Raw genomic sequence first — 22,129 nt, 5'->3', positions numbered from 1 at the left:
GTTTTGTAGGTAACAATAAAGGCCATTGGTTTCAAAAATGTTTTCATTTTAAAACCGGGTCATGTGACTCACTCCTTTTAGTTGGCAGTGTGATTAAAAAGATATAAAATTAATGCAGATTAAAACATTTATTGTTTCAAACATTTGTTATTTGTTTTGGACAAACACGCCTTTAGAGATGATTTGGGGTTTTCAGGGTGGCCCGGTGGCTAGAGCCACTGCCCCTTTACCCTCATTGGCTGAGGTGCCCCTCTTGCCCAGTCCCACCCTCCCTTGTCTATTTCCCGCTATCATTGAAGCCGCTGACTCGACTGATCTTCACAGCTGTTTTACGCTACTGTCTCCGTGTATCTGTGTTTGCTTACAGCCCTTCACCCAGTGCAAACACAGATACACGGAGACTGGAGCGCGAAGCAGCCATGAAGATCAGTCGAGTCATCAAGCAGATCGCTCGGCTCGTTTGTGTTTGTGCTCGGTAAACAGCGGAGGGTGAACTGATGACCTTCTCGGCCAATCACAAGCATTTCTGTTGAGCACGTGAACACAATGGCAAATCAGCACTGTTTGTAGTCAGTATGTTAACTCGAGTTTGATAAAAGGCGTCTAAAACGTGTGTTTGGGAAAGAAAACGTTAGCTAACTAGTGCCATTTCCCTTAAGTTAGCTGAAAATGAGCTCTAATATCCCTTTTTATTTTCACCATTCATTCAGAACGAACCTTCGGGGCACTCGGACGGCGGTGAAATTATAAATTTGTGTCACTTTCTCTTCGCAGATAAGATATACAGCCCAAATACACAACGTTCCTATGCAACTCCCAACGATACTTCCGCATTTCTTCCCACCGCTGCCTCGATTTCGCTTTTAAAAATGGTGGCCACGTGAAATCAGTCTATAGGGCCTCTTCTTGTAACACTTGCTGCATCAAGTCCAATGGAGGCTCTTTCTACAAAAGAAAAACCCCAAAACATAAATTTTAATAAGAAATGATCATGAGATTATTACATATTACATACAAAAATTGTTTCCATTGCTACTTTGTGAAATGCTTCTTTTTCAAATTTCCTGAAAACCGCCGTATACAAGTGTAAAAACTTTGTGACGTGTGGGAGTTTTCGTGAATTTGATGCATTTCCATTTGGAGTATAGTAAATTTCCAAATTTGAAGTGGAATGGAAACATGACTTAGTTAACCCAAAAATGAAATTCTGCCATCATTTAATCACCTTTGACTTGTTTCAAAACAGTTATATTTTATTATACAAATATTTTATGATTGACATCCATGGTTGGTTACAGCTTTCTAAATCATTCATTCATTCATTCATTCATTCATTTATTCTTTTTTCAGCTTAATGCCTTTATTAATTAGGGGTCGCCACAGTGGAATGAACCATTAACTATTTTAGCATATGTTTTACACAGCTGATGCCCTGCAACCCATCACATTCTCATTCACACACATACACTATGGACAATTTAGCTTATTTAATTCCCCTATAGCGCATGTCTTTGGACTATGGGGAAAAGTGGAGCACCCAGAGAAAACCCATGTGAACACAGGGAGAACATGCAAACTCCACACAGAAATGCCAACTGACCCAGCCGAGGCTCGAACCAGAGACCTTCTTGCTGTTAGGCAACAGTGCTAACCACTGAGCCACTGTGCCACCCAACTTTCTAATATTCTTTCAAAATATCTTCTTTTGTGTTCAACAGAATGATGAATCTCAAACTGGTTTAGAACAAGTAAAGAGTGAATAATGGTGGGAATTTCCATTTTTGGCTTAACTATCACTTTGAATCTACAACTGAAATGAAGTTGTTCGTTTACTGCATAAATCATTCATACAGCAAATTTTATTCCCCCACAGGGTGTTTCCTCCATCTTTCCAACTTGCCTCCGAGTGACCTTGTCATCGAATGCCATACGCGAAACTTCATGACCACTAAAAAAGACCCCTGTGTCTCATCTTCTATGGAGCCCGACCAGGAGATCTCTCTGTGGCTAACCGATCTGCATCTGCCCCAGTATGCCACCAGCTTCACCCGGGCTGGCTACCATTACCTAAAAGACCTCAGGAACCTAAATGAGGAGAAGCTTATGGAGATGGACAATATCCCCACAGGACACCGGCGGAGGATCCTAAGCAGCCTAGAGACTCTAATGATGGAGGTAGAGGGAAGTTCTGTCAAAGTACCTGTGAGAAGAAAGCCAATCCCAAGGCCTAGGCAAGTGTTTTCCAAGGATAAGCAGAAGGAAGCATCCGCTTATCAGCATCTGCAGGGCAGTAACGTCCAGATGACAAGGCAGACTTTTCCTGCAAGGACTACTGCTAATTCAGGGATGATGAATGTTGGTTCTCAAACACTTCCCAGGATCAAATGTCACGCTGTTTCCTCAGGTTCAAGCTCCGGCTCTGATAATGGCAGCAGTGAATCACTGGAGAACTTCACACAAGATCATGTTACAAGTAAAAGTGGTGGTTTACCTGCAGAAGGAGCTTCTTTAGGGTTTCAGGGAGAAATGGTTGAAAATGAAATCTACGAGGAGTGCCTGTTCGCTACGGTCCCCTCTGAGCCGAGGTCCACCCGCTCCTATAAGCTACGACACAGGCCTGTACCAGAGATCCCTGAACATCCCTTCATACCTCCTTATGACCGGTGAGTAAATATGGAGATGTTTTTATTAGCTAGTGATTAGTGATGGATTATTTATATGATGCTATGTTACAAAAGTGAAGTTATTTGGAAACAAGTGGTTAATTGCGTCCACATTGATGCCAGTTTAACTATTGCACTTTTTGGAAGTTGTGTGCATGAAATAGTCAGTCGGTGCCTACATATAGTATATGTATGCTGTGTTATAGTCTAAAACAATTTCAGCTTCATCCTGTTTCCAGTTGAGAGAAATTTGGTGAATTGGTATTAATCAAACGGTTAGTTCCTCGATATTGAAAGAACATTGTAATAATTAAATTTTTTGGCTATATATATATATATATATATATATATATATATATATATATATATATATATATATATATATATATATATATATATATATATATAAATAAATAGGCAAAACCATTCAGTCAGGAAGGCTCTTAAAGTGTGCATCTGCAACAGAAGTAGACAGTAGTAGACTCCAAAATTAGACGCAGATTCAGAGTTCCACATGAGGTTATTTATTAGCAAATAATATAAATATTAGGAATGTAAACATTAGTTTGTAACCCCATGTCCTTACAACACGCTAAATGACGAGATTTGCAGTGATAAGCAATTTGCCTGTTTGCACCAGACGAAACACAACAGAAATTTAAATACAGCCATTCAGAAGCACAGAATCATGCTTTTACTGCACGCCAACCAAATGGTAAGCTTTAAATTCTAATTAATATATATTAACCCTCTTTAACATTATTAAATGCAGATGCTGAATCTCTGATATGTGTTGGCTTGCACTGAATTACAGTTCTAAAGTTTAATTTCAGACAGTTTATTTTATTTTCAAGATCTGAGGTGAGCTATCTGCTGCTGCTTTCAGTAGTATGGCAATAAATGTCATGTAAAATGGCATTTAAACTCGCATTACTAGCATTTAACACTGAATAAAGCACATGAGGTGTACCTGAGGTGATAATTTTTAGTTTTCTGTTGTTCAGCTGCAAGAAATAAAAGTCACTTCTAAAATGTAAATTTCTGGTGTTGGTTTTATAACAAAAACTCCTTTTAATATGGAAAATATTCCTTCTATCGCTTTGCTTTTATTTAAACATGGTTTAAATTAGCCTTTAGGCTTGATCATCAGGCACACTGCTGTTGGTGTCGTCAATTTGGCAACCTGTGCTTGCGTGTGTTTTGAACTAGGTGTGCAATACCTAGTTCAACCACTGGGTGTCAAACCTACATACTGCACCTTTAATAACAAAAATAAACATTTTTTTAGTAAATTTTTTGTTTTATATCGGTAAATGTATAACAGGGTGTCCGCAGGGTCTTAAAGTATTAAAAGTTGATAAATCAATGTAAAGAAATTTAAGGCCCTTAAAGTATTAAAAAGTCTTAAATGCTATTTTGCAAGGTATTAAATTTGACATCATTTTTGATTATGCAATGGATTGTATGCTAAATTTTGCCTGAATTAAATCTGCAAATATCAAGATGCTATGTTTATGAAATCAATAAAATCCTGCTAAATTTTACATCATGCTGCTTTGTTAGCTGGAGTAACTAAGGCAACACCATTATTTCTGCAGTTCTATAGGCACCAACCTGCTGAATTAGCTAGATTTAATAGATTCCTATTCAGTATATGAATAAAGTTTAACTTTGGATTAGTTTCATACATTAATATTTAGTAAATATATTGCAAGTTAAAATCTCGCCAGTGCTTCCGGTTGAAAACTAAAGTGGTTTAAAGGTCTGAACATGTATGGAAAGAGTCTTAAAAAAGGTCTTAATAGGTATTGAATTTCACTCTCTGATTCATGTATATACTCTGTATAAATTGGTTTTGGTGGAAAAAGAATGTCAGTATCCTCATAAGAGAGAAATTATGCAACATGAGTGAAAATACACAATTTTTTTTTTGTTTTCAGGGTTAAATAAGACTGCTGGATAATGTTGGTAAATGTATTATTTAAGGAGAGTTCATATTAGCTAAGTAACAAAAAAAATAGTATTTTACCAAAGGTTGTGTATCTATCAATGGTCAGTGCATTGGCCTATTGGTCTTCATTAAACTCTCACACGAAAGTACTTTAAAATGCTTTGTGTTTTCCATCCATTCGTTCAGATTTTCACTAGTTTAAAACTATGTATGCAGGAATGTTGCTGGAAACAACAACACTGACCACCTCACAAGATCTGAGGGACTGATCTTACCCCCAAGCCATCAGAAAGGTACACTCTATTTTTAAGTCTCAGTGGGTGATGTGTTTAGTTCTGATTCCTGATTGAGTCATAGAGCCATTTCTTTACTCTGTTGAAATAAATGGGATTTCAGATGTACACTGGGAACGAGACAAAGTCAGTTCTGCAGTCTCTCTATGGAATTTGCTCTTATCTCCTCTTGTATGCACGTACTGTAGAGAAGCCTAGTTTGCCAAACTTACAGCAACCAAGTGCGTGTGTGTGCACGTCTTTGAAACTGCCTTTGGCTTTGAAATACTCCATTGTGTCCCTGTTCTGAACACGTCGCTGTGTTTGTAATTGCAGCAGGAAAGGTGCTTTTAATGTCCTAGAGAAATAGTTTGGAAATTGTTTGCTAGAGACTGTGTGTGTGTGTGTGTATGTGTGTAGTCAGGGATTGGGAGTTACAATGAAGTCAGAAACGGGCTTGGCTGTAAAAGTGGTATAATAATGACTATATACATCCACAACCTAATTCTCTTTACTATCTCTAGAGGCTAAAATGCAATAGAAAGGTAGTTGAAGTTTCAGAGGAAAAGTTTTAAGCTTTCCCCATAAAAAAAGCGCAGAGTGGAAATAGGGAGCTATATTGTGACACACAAGAACTTGATCAGAGTATACGCTTGAAAAAAATCAATGTTTAATCAGCTTATGGGTGTATGGGTGTTTCCCAGTACAGGGTTGCAGCTGGAAGGGCATCTGCTGCGTAAAACACATGCTGAATAAGTTGGCTTAAGTTCATTTTGCTGTGGTGACCCCTGAGTAAGGGAGTAAGCTGAAGGAAAATGAATAACTGAATGAAGTATATACTCATAAATTTACTCATTTATATGTAATCATATTTCTAAGGTTGTTTAGAACTTTAGGGCAAATATTTGACTACAAAATATAGAAATAAAATAATATTAAAATAAATATTAATAAAAGATAAAGCACTTAAAAAAAAAATGATTACCATTTAAACAACATAAAAAAAATCCCTAATAAAATGAAGATTTCAGATGAAAAACCTCTTAAGTGCCATGTGAAATTTGTTCTAGAATGAGTCTTTCTCAGATTCTGGTCTGCATGTTTAGTAGGCATGGGCCGGTATAAGTTTCTGATGGTATGATAACCTTGGATAAAAATATCACGGTTTCACGGTTTTGTGATTACTGCTCTAAAATAAGTTATTTTAAATGTCTGGGTAAAAAACAAAATTTTTTTTTTAACCATTAAATACAATACATTTTATTTTAGGAAACATTTATAATATTTTGAAATAGTAAACATGTCAGGCTAAATAATTCAAATAAATTAATGACAACACAAAAAAACCCCATTAAAAAACACATAATAAAAACAAAACCTTGCATATACCTTAGGAATACCTTACATATACCCCATGCCTAATATTGAGTAATTCCATGTTTATGGTACATGGTCCGTATTTATGAGTAGACTGTAAAAGATTTGATGACAACAAACTTTAAAAAAAAATAGTTGAAACCTGATTAACTTGTTAAAGTTATACAAAGTGTAACTAAATATTTTTAGTCTGATTGATGTAAGTTAAATCGATTTAATAAAAAAATGGAAGGCAGCAATCATTTTTACAGTGTAGTTTATTTTCATTGTCTTTAAAATTAAATAAGGAAACATAAACATAGCAGGCTGATAAAAATGCTCATTCTAGAAAAACATTTCACATGGCACTTAGAGGTTTTTGCGTCTGAACTCTGCAAATGCAAAAAGTAAACACTGTTCTTTTAAGATTATGCTAATTTCTCACAATGCTGTTATTCATGTTTTTGCCCCTGTAACTGTGTATAATGGTGTGCTTGTATAAATCATGAAAATGTATTATCGTAAACAGTGTGTCTTATGACATAATTTACGTCCATATGATATACACTTACCGGCCACTTTATCAGGTACACCTTACTAGAACCAGGTTGGACCCCCTTTGCCTTCAGAACTGCCTTAATCCTCAGTGGCATAGATTCAACTAGGTACTGAAATATTCCTCAGAGATTTTGGGTTATATTGAAATTATAACATCAGGCAGTTCCTGCACTTTTGTCGGCTGCACATCCATAATGCAAATCTCCCATTCCATCACATCCCAAAGGTGCTCTATTGGATTGAGATCTGATGACTTTGGAGGCCATTTGAGTACAGTGAACTCATTGTCATGTTCAAGAAACCAGTCTGAGATGATTCACGCTTTATGACATGGCGCATTATCTTGCTGGAAGTAGCCATCAGAAGAAGATGGGTACACTGTGGTCATAAAGGGATGGACATGGTCACCAACAATACTCAGGTAGGCTGTGGTATTGACACGATACTCAATTAGTACTAATGGGGCCAAAGTGTGCCAAGAAAATATCCCCCACACATTACACCACCAGCCTAAAATGTTGATACAAGGCAGGATGGATCCATTCTTTCATGGTGTTGTTGCCAAATTCTGACCCTATCACCCGGTGTGGTCTTCTGCTGCTGTAGCCCATTCGCTTCAAGGTTAGACGTGTTGTGCTTTCAAAGATGCCCTTCTGAATACCTCGGTTGTAACGGGTGGTTATTCGAGTTACTGTTACTGCGCCTTTCTATCAGCTGGAACCAGTCTGGCCATTCTCCTCTGACCTCTGGCATCAACTAGGCATTTGCGCCCACAGAACTGGATATTTTCTCTTTTTCTGACCATTCTCTGTAAGCCCTAGAGATGGTTGTGCGTAAAAATCCCAGTAAATCAGCAGATTCTGAAATTTTTTTAGACCAGCCCGTCTGGCACCAACAACCATGCCACGTTCAAAGTCACTTAAATCATGTTTCTTTCCCATTCTGAGTTTGAACTGCAGCAGATCGTCTTGACCATGTCTACATGCCTAAATGCATTGAGTTGCTGTCATGTGTTTGGCTGATTAGAAATTTGTATTAACGAGCATTTGGACAGGTGTACCTAATAAAGTGGCCGGTGAGTGTATATTATGATATTGAGTAGCCCTGTTTACAAAATGCTCAAATCACACAATTATTCTGTTGGAGTCAGATAAAACAGGGCAGAGACTGAGTGAGAAAAGACAGCGAGCGTATCATCTGTAGTTAGAAGGTCAACTCTTGATGATGATAAACGATGACAGTGATCTGAAATGACACCTCTGCTGCTGGGTTAAGATGCGATACAATACAGTCCAGTTCTATCATAGATAACACAGCGGCGTTTAGATCAAACACCCTACAGTAGGGCCTTATCTAGCGGGGGGCCCTGTCTATTAGCTATATATCTGTGTGTGTGTGTGTGTGTGTGTGTGTCCGTCCGTAGGGAACAGTCTGGGAATCATGCTGCCCCTTACTGTCTCCACAGAGATATGCTGGTCATTTGTCACCTTGACAACCAGTCACCCAAGCTGCTCCCTCTTTGGTACATTTTCCAAGCTGGCTGCTCTAAAGGACAATGTGTGGGATCTCATTTTCTGCTTGTTCTTTTCTCTCTCTCGGCTCGTTCTTTCTTTGTCTTACGTGTTCTCCTTTGCCCTCCTCCTACACTCCATCCAACAAAACCACAACTTGCTTTGTCATAATGATTCATTCCTGTTGTGTTAATTACAGCATCACTGGAAAAGACCTTGTCCCCCATTTCCCCATATGGAGAGCTTTTTCTCTTCAATTCAGCAGAAAATGTACCGGTGAGTGTAAACGAAACCTGCCTGGGTTGGATTTTTTTGTGTGCCAAAATGAGCAGCATTTGTTTACTGGTAAAAGAACATGATCTGCTTTGACCTCACATGTAGGGCTTATTGTATTCTTAACTCCAATTCTTATGAGTTATCGTTAAACTAAGCATGTTTTCAGACCTGGGACTTTTTTTTAAAGAAACTTGGATGTTTTATTCCCAAGTTCTGTTCATTTACACAGTTTGGTCAAGCCGATAGTGCCTGGATGCACAGCAAGGTAATGGGTTTGAGATGAGTGAATTTGGAGGTGTTGGTCTAACTGATAACAGAAACTGGATTTGCATGTTATGAGAAGGAAATCCAAGTAAACATAACCGCAAATTAGGGCTGAGTGATTTGGCTTAAAACAAAATCTTGATTAATTGAATATTTTAACTCGATTACGATTAATGAACCATTATTTTGTTTATTTATTACTTTTTTTGCCCTCATAGTTTACTGACATACAGTGCATCCGGGAAGTATTCATAGCGCTTCACTTTTTCCACATTTTTTGTTACAGCCTTATTCCAAAATTCCAAAATTAAAGTCTTTTATTTCCTCAAAATTCTACACACAATACCCCATAATTACAATGCGAAAAAATATTTTTTCTTCAGATTCTCTGAAGAGATCTGAAAATGGCTGTACACCATCTCTTTCTATCCAACCTGATAGAGCTTGAGAGGTACTGCAAAGAGGAATGGGCAAAATTTCCCAAAGACAGGTGTACCAAGCTTTTGGCACCATTTTCAAAAAGATTTGATGCTGTAATTGCTGCCAAAGGTGCATCAACAAAGTATTGAGCAAAGGCTGTGAATACTTATGTACATGTGATTTTACAGGTTTTTTTATTTTTTAATAAATTTGCAACAATTTAAAAAAATATTTTTTTCATATTGTCATTATGGGGTATTGTGTGTAGAATTTTGAGGAAACAAAGGAACTTAATTCATTTTGGAATAAGGCTATAACATAAAAAATGTCGAAAAAGTGAAGCGCTATCAATACTTTCCGTATGCACTGTATGTTCACATATTACAAGTGAGAGATTTTTGAATGAAGAGTGCATTACTCTATTTTAAAATAACTGAAGTAAACACACACAATCTACCATCTATGATTCTTTATTGAACATCAACGTTGAACAACTGCAGTGTTTCCTCTAGGATTTTTTTCCAGCTGTGGTGGCAGGCCTTTTACACAGATCTTCCAACTACCTATGGCGTTATTTCAATGACGTTTCAAATATCGTGACGTGGTATTACAAGTCAAGATTGCAATTTTGTAATACGAGCATGCAAATCTCTTTGCTTGCACGCTGATTCCCTCTGTTCATGCACAAAACGTCTTGCATGCCCCCTCAAATATGCTCAAGCACAAATTTTCTTGTGCACTCTCAAATAAACGCTCTGAAGTGCGCTTTAGTGTGTTTATGTAACGAGTATGTCTCTAACATTTATTAGATTTGCTATGAATTTTTATGGATGTCTCCAATAGACCTTCAGAACAGCATTGGTGCGTCCTGAAGTAAAGTGAAACGGCTATAAACACCACCAAGATAAAGTCATTGTATGCAGAACCACAGACCTTTATCTATATAGAAAATGTGTTAATCATAACTTAAAGCTATGTCGTGTTTGCTGGCCTCATGCATCACGCACCAGTCAGTCAGTCAGTCAGCATTACACCTTAAAGGGTTAAACAAATAATGCACAGCAGTACTTCAATTACAGAAAAGTTTGCTTCGTTATAGTTCACTTACCTTTTAATACATTTTGGTGCAATTATAACCCGCTATTAAAAGAAAAAAAAAAAAACAATGACTGAATGTTTTGAATGAGAAGCTGTAATGTAGCCTGGTAGGAATGAATTTTGGTGTGGCTCCCCGCCTTGGAAGAATGAATGAGTTCATGATACCATGAACTGTAATTAAAACACACATTGCCTAAAACCAGCAGTTACTTTTTTATATATAAAAAGTGAAAATAAATAACTTGCACTTTTGGAAACAAATTATTTTCTTTTTTTTTTTTTTTTTAGAAAATAAGCAGCATCTCTTCTAAATAAAACAACTCTTCTATATCCTGTGAATAATATTTTAAACAGTGTATTTCTTGCATTTTCTGTAAACAAATATTTTAATGTAAATAATAATTTTAATGTAATGGAAAAATCATCATCAATAAAGTGCAAAGTAAGGCTCAAGAATGAGTCCATCTTATTTGACTGAGATCAGATGTGGTTGCAAAGTGTGGCTAACAGAGCAGGGTCATGTGACTCCATACGCTGTAGGGAAAGTAATTCAAAAAATCGTCTTGGAAAATTTTGATCAATAATAGGTTTTGAATGTCGATTTTGATTACTTTTCAATTAATTGCCTAGCCCTACAAACCAAACCAAGCTGTATAACTCTAAAATATACTGTAGCTTTGTCTAATTCTGTTGTTGATTACATTACTAATATACCAAAGTCCCTTTTAAGGCAAGTCATTTCACTTGGTGGCCATTTTTGAAACACCTCTCGGGCAGTAAGCTCGGGCATATTGTCTGGGGAAACACCAAATTTTCCAAAACTGTTTACCAAGCTTACATTTGCATTACATATTTGGAGTCACCAATAAAATTAAACAACAACTGCCTCATAAGTTCCATTTCTTAACGTCCGAATCAAATAAAATCAGCATATTTTCAGGTTGCATGAGCTAGTGTGCATACGCACTTGAAAGAAACGAGATCATGACACCAACCTCCTTTATGGTCGTTCTACACATTATAATCTTCCGAATAGTGCTTTGTCAGATCACGCTGCTCTACTGTAGTAATCCACAACTTGGTCTTAATGGCAAATCTCCTCAAGAAATGACAGCCACACTTTGTTTACAAGTTTATGGCCATTCTATAGTTTTTGACTATTTTGAAATCCAAAGGGATAGCTCATCCAAAAATGAAGATTTGCAGTTAGGTTTGGTCACCCCCAGGTGATCCAAGGTGAAGTAGAATGTTCAAAAATTTTTTTGCTGAAAGCATGGTCCTTGTGTGATTTATAAGACTTTTGAATGACATAAAAAGATTAAACAAAATGAATACCAGTGGCTCATGAAATAGACTGACATCTAGTTGAGCATTGAAATGAACATCAATTACGATATTAGTACATTTAAATAACATCCTTGAAAGTGTTGACAACAGTTTTGAGTTTGAGCTTCCTGTTCCTGCAAAGTTGCACATGAACTGATGATATAATATACAAGTAAGATTACATTTGTGTGCAAGATTGATTCCAAATTCCAAATGTTTGATATATATCATCTTGGGAAACCTAGGACCACTTTCAGAGGTTATGGGTTAAATGTAATGGTTAAAAATATATAAATAGTAAAATGACATGCAACACCCTTGACTTGTTTCAAAACTTTGAGTTTCTTTCCTCTCTTGAACACAAAAAAGAAGACATCTTGTAGAAAGCCATTGACTGCCATAATATTTGTTTTTCCTACTGTGTCACATCCCCGCTGCTCCCGCAGTTCCTGCTGCTCCAATCACCAGTCTCCCTCACCATCTCATTCCTGCAGCTCCAATCATGTGGATGCACATGCAGTGATTTAAGGGAAGTGATTTTATACACTGATGGTTGAATGAAGATCCTTGTTTACATTGTGAACTATATACAAGTCTGTTCTCCAACCAAGAATCTCACTTACCTGCTTCTCCTGTTGAACAATCCACTGTGTTTTGAATAAATTGATGAAAAGAGATAACCATCCTTGTCATTTTGACCATGACACTATGGAAGTCAATGATTACAAGTTTTTGGCTTTTTTCAAAATATCTTCTGTTGTGTTCCGCCAGAGAAAATCAAAGTTTATAACCACTTGTGGAAGAGTAAATTTTAAATTTTACATGAACTATGGCTTTAATATTACACTGAAGAGATACAGTAAGTCACCTACACCTTAATGGCCTGAGCAAGTTATTATTTACCCCTTACAATTAGACATGGTCTATTATAAAATATGTGCATTGCAATAATATTTTCACAATAAAGCATTTAATTCTGCTCCTGCTGATAAATTACAAATGTGTAGCATTATCATATTATTTAAAATTTTGCTTTATACTTTGTGAAAGCTTAGCAAACCAACAAGTAACTAAAAACCTTTTTTTTGGTCTGCAGGTCTGAAAATGCCTTTTGACAGTCATTAATGATGGTGAATGTGTTTGAAAACTAAGCTTAGATAAAAGTTTGTTTTTTAGGCTCATACTATAGAAGTGTCTAATTTTGTTTTGGTTCATCTTGCTTTTACTTGTTTTTCAGGATTTGGGCAAAGATGTAATGTCCAATCAGGTAAAAGAGACCCTGGAACAACAGAAGCTGAGGTAAACTCGCTGCTCTTTAGCTTAGATCTCAATTACAAAAGGATAAGCATTTATATAAAGTCTTTGAATTTCTGGATTTTGGATGTTCTTAATGCACAGTTTGCAGCTTTGTCATATGTGTCATTGTGACACTCAAAGGATTTCTGTGGATGATGTTGTGAATTGCAGAATATGATATGGTTTCTGTAATTGCTTCACTGTGTTTGTGTAATGGCCATGGCTGTAGCCAGGGTTTCAAAATTAGTGAGGACTGTGGTGAGGTTAGGAATTGTGCTATAAATACACTTGCTGAGAATTTTTAAACTACATAATATTGCATAATTACTTTAGGTTCGGGTTCTATAATTCAATTGTTTAATATTCATACATGAATACATTTTGCAATATTACAAATATAGTTTCATTAATAATAGTTCTGATGTAGAAACTTTGTTTAGTGCTTTTATGTTCTTTAGCATGACTTGGTGAAAATTTAACGACAGTAAATGTTGCATATTCATATTTTTAGATTCTAAAGCCTACTTGTTATCTTCATTAGTGTTATATGTTACAGTCTGTGATAGCATTAATAAAGATAAGGATTCTGAAGGATAATATAAACATTTTAGTTTTTGCCTTTGCCTTACCAAGTGTGGAATCCTATAAGCAATAACCTCTCAGCTTTCTTTTGATCACATTCTTGCTCATTATTCCAGTGTTGCCAGATATTATGACTGAATTATTATTTATCACTTATTATTTACTGAAATTACTTCAGATATTTTGTTAAGTCCATAAGATAAAGATATTGATAACCATCAACTGTAACTTCCCACTTTATTAACTTTATAAAGACAAGTCCAAAGATGCTTTCAGTAGCATTTGGCAACAGACACTTTTACCACAGACACTAAATACTCTAGCAAACTGTCTAAACCAGGGGTGTCCAAACTCGGTCCTGGAGGGCCGGTGTCTTAGAGTTCAGCTCCAACCCTAATCAAACACACCTGAACCATCTAATCAAGCTCTTACTAGATATACTAGAAATGTCCTGACAGGTGTGTTGAGGCAAGATGGAGCTAAACTCAGCAGGACACCGACACCTCAAGGACAGAGGTTGGACACCCCTGGCCTAAACCTTTGTACATTGTTCATGCAGACACTCTTATGAGTAGTTTTAAACTTCAAATGAATCATTTAGAGATGAAAAAATGAGATGAAAATCATGAAAAATATACCTCAGTCCTTATCAACTTATCAACAGCCTGACACAAATCATAGGTTGATTGAAGCATAAACTATTCATTCACAACAACAACAACAGTCCAAAACACAGACAAGCAGATTCATATGAATGTGGATGTAAGTCATTTGAATGTGATTTCAAAGGTAATTTGAAGTTTCTGGTTGAGTCTCTGTTATTCAGAATTTGTTTTCTGGGAGTAACATACCTGTAAAAAAATCCTGGTTACCTTAAATTTTTAAGCTGAATCCATGAGTCCATTGAACTTATATTATGTTAAACTGACTTAAAGCAGCCTGCGTTGAGAACTTGACTAACTTAGTTTAATAAGTTACAATGACCTAAAAACATATGCTGTCAGGACTAATTGATCATATAATTTTTACAGGGAGAATGTTACAACTGACCAATTACTAACATTTGAACAATACAGTGAACAATACTTTTATTACAGTAATTATTTGTTTTGTCAGTTAATAAAGTAAAAAAAGTTGTTCATTATAACTCACTGTGCATTAGCTATGTTAACAAGCATGAATTTGTTTTTTAAATTATGTAAATTAGTAAATGTTGAATTATGATTACTAAATGCTGTACAAATATTGTTCATACTTAGTTCTTGTTAGTAAATACATTAACTTATTAAACGTTATTGTAAAGTGTGATCATAATTTGTATAAAAATGGTACCAAAACAGCTTTTTTTTAAATTAGAATTACAGTGTTCAAACAAAGTTATTAGTTAATATTTAGTCTTATTAAAATGTCTGTTTAACAATTTTTGGCAATTTTTTGCTGCCTTTTCACTCAACTATTTATTTATTTTTTATATTAGACACAAGCAGACACAAGCCAAAGAAAAAGTGCACAATAACAACAAGCAAGTCCTTTCCAAGCAACACATTGATGATGATAATAATGATGATGAAGATGATTATGATGATTACTCCACTGTCCAAGCATCCACATGTTGTCAGCAAATTACTGATGATCATCCCACACCTCCTACTCTTGTCTCGAGCACTGGACCCTCAGCTGTGTCAGCCCAGTCACAAGCAGATGTAAAAGACATATACAGTTTAGCACACGATGACCAACCAGGCCTACTGAAACCCAGCATTCCTCCTCGAACTGACCTGTCCATTTCTCCATACGCCTGCTTCTATGGGATCTGCAAGACTGCAACCAAAGCCGGCTGGCTGGACAAACTCTCCCCTCAAGGGTAAAGAACATGCAAAAACCTCTGTTTCTTGATTTGCACCATTTGTTCACAATTTTTTTTTTTTTTTAGGATTATCCTTGACAATAGAAGTGAGAATCTTTAGGGACTTCACAATTACGGTTCTGGGAGTCAATTCATTTCCAAAACAATCTTGGATCTGCATTTATAATTTTTTTTTTGTGCTGTGCAAATACACCTTTTCAACTTTCTATGGTCACACTTTATTTTGGTGGCCTGTTTGTTGAATTTAAGTTACATTGCATCTACATGCCAACTTATTCTCATTAGATTATAAGTAGACTGTTAAATTGGGCTTGGGGTTAGTGTAAGTTGACATGTACTTGCAAAGTTTCTTATTGTCAGTTAAATGTCTGTTGATGGAGCAGCATTAACAGATATTAAGCAGACAGTCTACTAATACTCAAATGGACCATCAAAATAAAGTGTTAAATTCGCTATTTTCATCTTGAAATAGGTCATAGATTGATAAAAATAACTTTTTGAAGTGTGTGTAGGATTGGTGTATGTATTTAGATAAGTTTCAGTCCAAGAGCGTCGACTTTTTTTTTAAACTTTGGTGAGTTTATACCCCTAATAACAAAGTTATTATAGTTATAGTAAGCATGAACAAACGTTGAATGTAATTTTGAAATACCAGATTACAAAGAGTAATAAAGTATATGCAGAAGTATACGAAAGGACTTTTAATTTGTCAGTAACCTGGGTCAAGCGCTTCTGGTGAACTGTATGCTGTTATAAAATGAGCATGTTTAAGGTCTGTTTTCTTTAAAAATCAGGGATCTCCACTGGCTGATTGATATACGATATAAAGTGGGTCTCATATTGTACAAGAAGCACTGCAATCAATTACATTGTTCCCTGTCATGTCATTAAAATATGAAAATGTATTTTACCCCAGTATATTCAATGGAGCTTCTGCGCTAGCCTGCTAATCCTGACGGCGCATGCGTGTGTGTGTAAACAGCTTTTTCATCTCGTTTTAAGCTTGAACAACTAAACGAATGCCAAAGTCTATTTAACTGATTATATTTTAATCAAATTACAACATCGATGCTGTAAAAGAAACCGTATAATATGGAAAAAAGTCACATTAATCGTTCACCGGATGTTTATCAGTATGGGAAGAAACACTAGCTCTACATATACCGTATTATAAATAACAAACAATTCTTACTCCAAATAAATGGTGAAAAGGATTTATTTTCGTTTGTTTATAACCTTTTAACAAAGAAATGTCTTTAAAGCAAAACAGTTTATATGTTTATGTGATTATATGTAATTTATAGTTAAAATGATATTTAGAATTGATATTAATCTTATACAGTATAATTTGAACCGTGGACACTGGACTAGAAGAGCAGGTGGTACTTTCAAATTCTTAAAGCGAAGGTTGACCCAAAACTGAAAATACTGTCATAATTTACTCACCCTTTATTTATTCCAAGATTGTTTGACATTCTTTCTTATTTTAAACACAAAATATATTTTGATGAAAGCTGAAAACCTGTAACCACTGACTTCCATATTTGTTTTTTCCACTATGGCTAAAGGTTTTCAGCCTTCTTCAAATTATCTATCTGTGTTTAATGGAGGAAATAAACTTACAAGGCTTTTAAACCATTGAGGGTAAGTAAACAGTAAGCACATTTTCATTTTTGGGTGAACTATCTCTTTAAGTTTGTCCTTCTTTGTCCAAATTAAGAGAAGCATACGTACATGTGCCTACACTGTAAAACATGAAGGATTTAAGTAAAGTTTATACTAATTTTAATTAAACATAAATTATTTTAGTTTTCTCCCAAAAAACTCAAGAGTTGTGTTTCAGCTCATTTTAAACAAGTAATTTTAACAAACAGCAAACATATTTTTAGTTTGTACACACTTATTATTGTTCTGTTTCTAGCTTGTACCCATGCAGGCCTGTACCTTCGAGATCTAATCTGAGTACTGAATCAATTCTGAACTTTTGAGAATCGATTCAGAATTGCTAGAGAGAGAATCGTGATGCCGATGCATCGAGGAATCGTTTTTTCCCATCTCAACCCTACTTGACAATGTTGCCTGTCAAGCACGAAACCACATTTCAAAATATACATTTTGAGGATTCATTCAACGAAAGCACTGCATACTGTTGTTTTCTACATGTTACTGTTTGCCATTTAGTTTAGAATGACTAAATTACCATGCAAAGTGACTTATGCACCATATTTTATGTCTTCTGAAGTCACTTTGCAACAGGAAGTTGTACTTTACCCTGCTATGGGCTTCCTTGAATTGCACAGTCATCTGCCGTTTTGAAGCTGAAGTTTATTTTTGAATAGAATCTGCTACAGTGAACCTAGAAAAAGCTACATTTTACTTTTGTGAGCATTGATTGTGGGCGACACAGTGGCTGATCGGTTAGCACTATCGTCTCACAGCAAGAAGGTTGCTGGTTCGAGCCTTGGCTAGGTCAGTTTGCATTTCTCTGTGGAGTTTGCATATTCTCCCCGTGTTGGCGTGGGTTTCCCCCGGGTGCTCCGGTTTCCCCCACAATGCAAACACATGCGCTATAGGAGAATTGGGTAAGCTAAATTTGTAGTGTATGTGTGTGAATGAGAGTGTATGGGTGTTTCCAAGTGATGGGTTGCGGCTGGAAGGGCATCTGTTTCTAAAGTTTCTAAAGGCTTCATTTCCAAGAGGGGCAGTTCATTCCTTCTGGCCACATGACTCTTCAGTCATCTAGACAATGGCTACTGCATGGGATTTAATCAGTTGTTAAAACTCAAAAAATCTAGCTAGATTGCATTCTTGACATCTTGAAGAATGTTGAGTCAATTAACACTTAATCACTCTGGACTGTAATTGCAAAATGGCCTTATTTGACTTTTTAGCTCTTTCTAAAATGAATGGAAATTTGCCATAACTTGCTAATATTTACACAATCACTTAAAGATGAAGGCAGTTTCTGGATTCTATTTCAGTTGTACTTTTTTTTAACAACTTGAAGTAATAATAATAATAATAATAATAATAATAATAATAATAATAATAATAATAATAATAATAATAATAATAATAATAATAATAATAAAAATAATAATAATAATAATAATAATTATTAATAAATAATTGGCAGCTCGATGGCTCAGTGGTTAGCTAGGTCAGCTGATGTTTCTGTGTGGAGTTTGCATGTTCTCCCTGTGTTCGTGTGGGTTTTCTCCGGGTGTTCCAGTTTCCCCCACAGTCCAAAGACATGTGGTATAGGTGAACTGAAGAAACTAAATTGGCCGTAGTGTATGTGTGTGAATGAGAGTGTATGGATGTTTCTCAGTACTGGGTTGCGGCTGGAAGGACATCCGCTGTGTAAAACATGTACTGGATAAGTTGGCGGTTCATTCCGCTGAATTGACCCCTGATTAATAAAGGGACTATTACAGTGCCTCTGGCCACAACTCTTCGCTGCGCATGATGAATGCACGTAACCTGAAGCATTTGTGATCTCACTGGCCTGGATGTATTTTTTGTAGTCCCCAAACTTTGTTCACTGTAGGCTTTGCTAAGCTAACTCTGTAAAAGAGAGTCTCCCTTTGCATTGAACTTTGAGCGTCTTACATTCAGAAATGTTGTTTATGTTCACACAGCTACATTAGACATCAACTAAAGTTTAGAATAGGATATCGTAGTGGACCACACCTTTAAAAGAAAAAGCTCACATGATTCAATTTTGACTTGTTATTTCTGAACTTTTTTTTGTCAATAAAATGCTTCTTGATTTAAGAATGTTTAGATATTTAGACTAGAAACACACAAACTAATTTTCTTGAAGAAAAGCATTTTTTTTTGTTTTTGCAAATGTACAACACTTCATAATAGATGTGTTTCAGTCTACAGCATATTTTACACTTCACACCAGCATTAGTTTTTAGCACGCTAAAGCCACTCATAAAACAGCCTTCCTGTTTCAGTTTTTCTCTTCCTGTTTGCACTTGATATTTATTTTAGTATCTGACATGCTTCAAACCTGATAAACCTTCAGTTCTTAATGTACAGTGCTCAGCATATACAAGTACACCCCTCACAAATCTCTCTTTTAATATCATATTTTAATAGGAAGCTATACAATATTATATTTGTGCATAAACATTAGATTAGTACTGAAGCCAAATCTGGAGCTTATATAACAAAATAGCTTACGATAACGGTCCAAAAACTAGTACACCCAAAGTTATAGAAAAATATTAAATACAAATTTAAAAAAGAGGAAAAATCAAGAGAAGCTAAAAAAAAAGATACATTTTGTGGAACTTTTGTAGGTTATGATTTTTGTTTTGCAATATTTAGCTTGAATTTAATTGTATTATCTTTCAATTTCTAAATATGTTTCATGACAAAAATATTATTTTAATAAATATATCTGTTTAATAAATCTGTTTTGTTTAAATGCACCAAAATACATTGCCTATATTCACTGAGAAATGGATGTAGATATTAATTTTCAAAATGAGGTGTACATAATTATGCTGAGCACTGTATATATATTTAATCTAGTACCATCAATAATGATGTGAAAAAAACCCCATCACATTTTCTGTAAATTTGACTCTTCATTTTTTAATTGTAGGAACTGCGTCTTTCAGAGGAGATGGGTGAAGCTTGAAGGAGGAAATCTCACCTACTACAACAGCGATAAGGTTACACACCCATATTCTCATGCACTGTAGCTTTGCCTTGTCATGTTCTTGTTTCATTTTGAGTCAGGAGGAGACAGGCTTTGAAGCCTGGTGTCAGTTTTAAACTCAGCGTGTGCAATCAGTTTCAAATCTCTCAGAGTGTCCAAACTGCTGCAAATCCCTCTCTTAATTTCCACTTGCTGTGGGATAAAACCTAAATGTTCCTGCATGGCTGCCGACAGTCACTCACTCTTTTTGCAGATCCAGTATTATCACAGTAGGCCAGAAACGGCACTGCTTGCAGGGACAGGCTGATATGATCAGTGTGTAACAGTGGGGGTCGAGGACGCTCTAATAGAGACAGAGGAAGTGGGCTTTGGAAGCACCTGTGTGTGTCTTGCTCTTGTCTCTTCTTTAATGCATAAGCATAATCATCAGAAGACGTCAGTGGTGCGGTCTGTTTTAGCTTTAAACACATCTAATTTTACCTCCTATTCGTCATACCTTGTCATGTACTATTTACAGACAAGCATGTACGCACACACATGTTTGTTTTTGTGAATTGTAGGTACCTTCTACAGTGGGGGAAAAAGTATTCAACACATCATTTATTTTTTCTGGAAAAAATATTCTAAAGGAGCTGTTGACACAGAGTTGAACCAGATTTTGGTAAAAACTCAAACAATACAAACATAAAAATAAAACAAAACAAACAAAAAAAATATAGAATTTTTTATCTGTAATAACAATGGAATGACACAAGGAGAAAGCACTGAACTACTGAAATGTATTTAATACTTTATATAAAAGGCTTTTTTAGTGATGGCAGCTTAAAAACCTCTCTTAAATGGAGAATGAAGTCACATGCATTGCGCAGGTGTGAGTTTCTCACAGACTTCAACAGAGTGTTAAATCTTGATCGTTCTGTGAGTTTCGTCTATTGAATCTGATCTTTATTTTTTATTCGGAAAAGGTGATCAGGTAATTAACTGGGCATTCTACAGCTTGATTTTCTTTAACTGAAAGCATTTGAGAGTTTCCTCGGCTGTGTTTTGGATCATTGTCTAGCTGAAATGTCCACCCTGGTTTCATCTTCATCATCCTGCTAATGTAGATGTTGGACTGAAGCAGCTAATATTCATTTACACTGAGGAAGGGCAGAGGGTTGATGCAGAACTACTAAGTGATTTCAGCTGTTGTCTGGGCCTTCACTGCCTTTCTACACCTCCCTTTCTTCATGTGTTCAACACCTTTTCCCTGTCATTTAATTTTATTACACATAACTTCATTTGTAAACTAATTAATATTGTTGTCTTTGAATATATGGATTTCTTGGGTTGTTACCAACATCTGGTGAACATGTTAAGCCAATAGCACCTTTAGAAATATGTTTTATGAGAAAAATGATGACTTGAATACTTGTTGCCCCACTGTATATGTTTCCATTGTTTTTATACTGTACAAACTGTATTTTCTATTGCCCCACCCTTAACCTACACCTAACCCTGCTGGAAATCTTACAGGAGATTGTGTGCAGTTTTACTTTGTAAAAAGACAAAACATATAACTCATCCTGTATTTTTTATAAGACTTTCGAGAAAAATGGGGAAATGGGGACTGATAATTCATCTCCTTGTAATACATGTCACTTTACATATTTGTGTCATGATGTCAAAAATGCACATACACAAACTCACACATAGTTTGAGGTTAGTAAGTTCCTCTTTCTTTAAGAAGTGTTTTGTACTCACCAAGTCTGCATTTATCTACACATCTAAAAATGTGTTAATTAACAGTTTCTGTATTTTGTGATTTGTGTTTTCTGTTTTCTGTTTATTTACTGCATTATGGGACCATGATCTCTGCTTTGTCAATTTTTGATGTTGAAAATTCAGCTATAGAATTTAACAAAGTGGCTTTTATTGATATTTTTGTAGTTTGAAATAATATAATGTATAAGAAATAATTTATAGAGGAATGTGTAAAGAAAATGTACTGGCAGTTTATTACAAGGTTTTT

The 22,129-nt window shown here is 35.7% G+C and overlaps 1 protein-coding gene across 2 annotated transcripts in view; it reads left to right on the top strand.

The window, feature by feature from the left end:
- arap2 (ArfGAP with RhoGAP domain, ankyrin repeat and PH domain 2) overlaps positions 1-22,129 on the top strand; it is a 196,489-nt gene that overhangs the window by 18,958 nt on the left and 155,402 nt on the right. For both annotated transcript variants that reach the window (XM_056462289.1, XM_056462288.1), the window contains exons 2-7: positions 1,874-2,663; positions 4,831-4,907; positions 8,511-8,587; positions 12,933-12,994; positions 15,051-15,437; positions 20,062-20,131. In XM_056462289.1, the coding sequence (XP_056318264.1) occupies positions 1,942-2,663; positions 4,831-4,907; positions 8,511-8,587; positions 12,933-12,994; positions 15,051-15,437; positions 20,062-20,131 (1,395 nt within the window). In that variant the 5' untranslated portion in view covers positions 1,874-1,941. The remainder of the gene's footprint in view (positions 1-1,873; positions 2,664-4,830; positions 4,908-8,510; positions 8,588-12,932; positions 12,995-15,050; positions 15,438-20,061; positions 20,132-22,129) is intronic.

This window comes from Danio aesculapii, chromosome 7 (assembly GCF_903798145.1).
Source record: "Danio aesculapii chromosome 7, fDanAes4.1, whole genome shotgun sequence".
Lineage (NCBI taxonomy): Eukaryota > Metazoa > Chordata > Actinopteri > Cypriniformes > Danionidae > Danio > Danio aesculapii.
Note: the sequence above shows the minus strand (reverse complement) of the source record. Positions and strands in the feature narration are given on the sequence as shown.